Raw genomic sequence first — 4,151 nt, 5'->3', positions numbered from 1 at the left:
TTCTTAGAAGATTATCCAAAAGTCTCTTAATGAGAAGAATAATTACATACGAAAAAAAAGAGATGAAATGTCACTTGCTAATATAAAGATGCACCAAAAAAAATCAAAGTGGATCCCATTGTCCGATCTTTTGACTTTTTCTTTTGCATATTTTAAATCCTTATCTATTACTCTGTTGAGGTGCCTGCAAGAAGGGAACACTTAAACACACATGGTATTTGCTCGGACCTGCTAGTATTTTCCCTTCAAAACTTACAAAAATCATATTTCTTCCATCTCCTTGAGCCACATGTAACGAATATGAGCCCCTAGATTGATTTTATCCCTTACTAATATGAGCCCTTAGATTGACTTTAATTAATGTCAATCATGAAGGTACTCGTGGGTTTAAAAAAAGCAAAAAGCATACAATTATGATATTCTCAACTTACTTTTTTCATTTCAATTTAAAACATTGTTAATTCATTCCACCTTTCCCCTTAGGCAACCTACCGCACCCTAGTTATCCACCACATTCTATAATTGGTATTACCATGTAACTTTTTGATTTGATAGACATGCTTGGCTTTTATGCTAGATGTCATCATGCTAGATGGCATCGTACTTAAAGAAGGACTACTTCATGAAAACTTTAAACAAAAGGGTAATGTCATAGTGGAGGAAAAGATTGATGGTCTCACCTCACTATCCTTCAAAGAAGAGGGAACATTTACAAATTCACAAGAAGGTTTGGTAGATATGTAGGCAAGCGTGAGGAAGATATGCATGAAAGTTGATTATAAAGCGATAGCGCGTTAGATGTATGAGCTACTAGAAAAGGATCAACAGATAGGCCGAAATGACATCGTTATTTGTAACTAACAAAACGAACACGATCAAGGAATCAACGTGAATCAAGCAATCAACGTGCTAGCTAAAGTTACAAGTTAAGTTCATGTATTTCTAACATTCGTTAAACTTTATTCACGGCCGCACAATATCCTTGATTAGCTCGAGGGATTACCGATCCATGGTCATCCAGCATCCAGCTGATTCCCGCCGGCGGAGAAGCCGCGGGAAACCCGGGGCGGCCTCCTTGTAAGTGGAGATGCCAGTGCAGCTAGTCTTAAACCTCTGTGCTGAATAAGGGGATAGGAACGTGATCGAAACGGTAATAGCAGGTGACATAGTCGATTCTGCCAGCGTCAGCGTTCCCGCAGAGGGTTTTGTAGTCTGAATATTGAGAAAGGCAAGCAGCGCATTGGGCTGGAGACAGATATCCTAGGCATTGTGCAAGTGCATATGCGGAGTTGGAGGCACTGCTACCTTTAGAGGAAGCGTTGAAGCCACCATGTGAAGGGGCAGATTTTACTGTGGTGTTGAGAACGGAGGCGAGATTTGATTGGAAGTGTGGGTGGGCATCCGTCGAGGTTGAACAATTGGGAGTATTGGGAGTGGAGATTAGTGTAAATTCAGCTACGTCAAGGAAATTGTAACTCTCATAGCGGACATAACAGCCCTGGTACTGGACGCGGAGGCCGATGGCTTGACCACAAGCACCGGAACTGAAAATATCTCGGACGCAAGAGGAACAAGAATGGAAGGAGAGGTCTCCACGGCATTGATACATCCCATAGACATCGTCGGAGGCGATATAGCTATAGTACAAGGCGGAGGAGGAACGTAGGGAGAGGACCCCGATGACGGTGTTGAGGTTAGTGGCGAAGGAGCTGTTGAAGGAGTATGTGGCTGTGTTACAGAGGCCATAGATCGATTGGGTAATCTGTTGGGTGGTTTGGGCGGAGGAGGGGGGGACAAGGTGCAGTTCAAGGGTGAAGACGAGGAGGAAGGCGGAAGAGGAGAAGAGCAATAGGCGGAGGTACGCCATAACTAGGATCAGCACCACCACCAAAACCACAATTACGATCACCAAAACGAATTGAAACTGCAGTTTCTAGCGAGCGCTCCTGCCTATACAAACCGCAGAGCCGGAGCCGACTTTAATATGTGTGTGCGCTCATAGAAAGACCACTTCCGACGGATTATCACAGAGTCACACGCACAGTACAAAGAGACCTACCCTAAGTCAATACCTCACAGTCATCCGTCCCAATCGTCCTCCCAAAATGCGTCACACCATGACAGTTAGTGCATTAAAATGTACTACCCATAGACAGTTCATAGAGCTGTCGTCTTCTTTATTTGATGTGCTCATTTCAATCTCATATAAACACACTTCGCACTTGTGAGTTCTTCCTATGCCAAAATATTAATATTCTCACAAACCTTGAGAAATTTCCCTAGATTCCAACTTAGAAGGCTCTCTAGTAGAGTTTTGGTATAACCTAGCTCGGTAGCCGTTACAAAGCGCCTGGGGATAAATCTAGGGGCATAAGTTTTGTCGTATCCCAAGCTTTGAATGCTCTAGGACCCACCCCGTTGGTCACCAAAAAAGTTGAGTGCACCAAAGTACAAAAGAGTTATGGACACCCATGATTGAACCGAGGACTTGTTTATGAGTCTAGAAGCTCTAGCCACCATGCCATGCACATGCTCGTGGACATTTGAGTCGTATTTATAAAAATATGTTTATAAGCATGTTTATAAACAACTGGGGGTGTTCTCCGCACCAAAAGAGAGCTCCAGCATTGTTGGGGCCACTGCATCTGCTAGCAACAAACCATATACCCCTAAATCTATCATAAGGATTACAGAGCTTGGTGAGCCTTAAGAAATCTTCTATGTCGAACGTCTTTTGTTCATGCAAGAATTTTGCTTGCTTTTGGCTAGCTATTTTAAGCACTTATCATGCCTTAGGCTTATAGCAATTTTTTGTGAATGCTTCGTTTGCTTGATTGGACTTTCCTCTAGGTGTTCCTATGCTTTATTGTAGGTCTTATAGCTGTATCTAAACTTGCATTCCTCTATTATTATCATCCCGGTCGTTCTACTAGTCACACTTGCCTCTTTGTAGCTATTCAAAGATACTTTAATGTGTGTTACTCTTGTTTGTTGCCTGAAGCTTGGTTGCATCTTTTCTATAGAGCCATTATTCTACACTCCACGCTTGGTTGCTCTTTATTGGTTGCTTCTCGAGCTACGAATTCCAATCGTTGCTAAATCACTACTTGCTTTATGCAATTTTTTGAGCTAGAGATGAGCTAGTTATCTTGCTTTTTTCGACTCAAGGCTAAGCCTTGAAAAGGCATTTTTGTTTGACTTCTCGTACTAGAGGCTTTTCTCTAAGTGTCACTCTAGATAAAGTGTTGCAAGGTCATTTTTCTTGCTCATTCAAGATGTCTTGTTTGGTTGTGCACAAGAGGCTATCCTTCCCACAATGTGATTGCTTGATTGCAAAGTTGGTCATCCCTTGACGCTCCTCTTCAATGGATCTTCTAGAAAAGAGAACCTGGCCCACCTTCAATTGCAAAATTTGCTCTCCAAACCCAAAGCGTTACGTGTTTCAATTCCCCACTACTTTTATTAGATGATGTGCCTTTCATAGTAGTGGGTGTAAAAGTACATGGAGATTCAAGGACAATAATAAAACCAAAGATGACAATTAGTATGAAAAATATTGTAGAAAGAGGAAGTCTAGAAGTCATAGATTCTAGAAGATAGAGACTTGTTTGGTTGAAAATATTGCGAGGGAAATGTGTAACAATGAACATGTCTATCTCCATTTTCGTCTTCTCTTCTTTGTTTTTCATCATGGGCCTCTTCTTCTTTTTGTTATTCATGAGCTTGTGTAGATTCATGAAGATAGAAGATAGCAACCATTACAACTCAAAATATAATGTTGGGAAAAGAATGACTACAAACATGCATGCTATCTCCTCATTCATCTCTTATCAACAAGTCATAAGCCGCTTGATGAACAACTTCTTCCATCTCTTATTCATATTCACTCTACATTTGATTCCAAACCAACTATATTCTTTTTCACCAAACATGGTTCTCCCTTGGGTGCATTCCTCACCACTATATTGCTTATTACAGCCCTAGATCATGACATGTTAACCCTCTCTTTCCCCCTTGCTTGCACATAACCATAACCTCTACATTTATCTTAACTAGGGATGCACTTATAGAAAATTCTACATAAAGGCTTGTTCAAGGGATAAGGTTTAAAGCCCTACTTACATAGAGGCATACATTCCTTCCCTTATATG

The 4,151-nt window shown here is 41.3% G+C and overlaps 1 protein-coding gene across 1 annotated transcript; it reads right to left on the bottom strand.

The window, feature by feature from the left end:
• Positions 1-1,045: 1,045 nt before the first annotated feature.
• Positions 1,046-1,923, bottom strand: LOC147880055 (plasmodesmata-located protein 8-like). The gene has a single exon (XM_087371941.1). It carries the CDS (start codon positions 1,865-1,867, stop codon positions 1,106-1,108), a length of 762 nt encoding a protein of 253 aa, XP_087228067.1. The 5' UTR covers positions 1,868-1,923; the 3' UTR covers positions 1,046-1,105.
• Between the last annotated feature and the right edge of the window lie 2,228 nt (positions 1,924-4,151).

This window comes from Dipteris shenzhenensis, chromosome 33 (genome assembly GCF_047967505.1).
Source record: "Dipteris shenzhenensis isolate YYH24624 ecotype China chromosome 33, Dip_SZ_1.0, whole genome shotgun sequence".
In the NCBI taxonomy this organism is placed as follows: domain Eukaryota; kingdom Viridiplantae; phylum Streptophyta; class Polypodiopsida; order Gleicheniales; family Dipteridaceae; genus Dipteris; species Dipteris shenzhenensis.
Note: the sequence above shows the minus strand (reverse complement) of the source record. Positions and strands in the feature narration are given on the sequence as shown.

Coding starts and splice junctions, on each gene's coding strand:
- LOC147880055 (XM_087371941.1), bottom strand. CDS start 1,867: ATGGCGTACCTCCGCCTATTGCTCTTCTCCTCTTCCGCCTTCCTCCTC.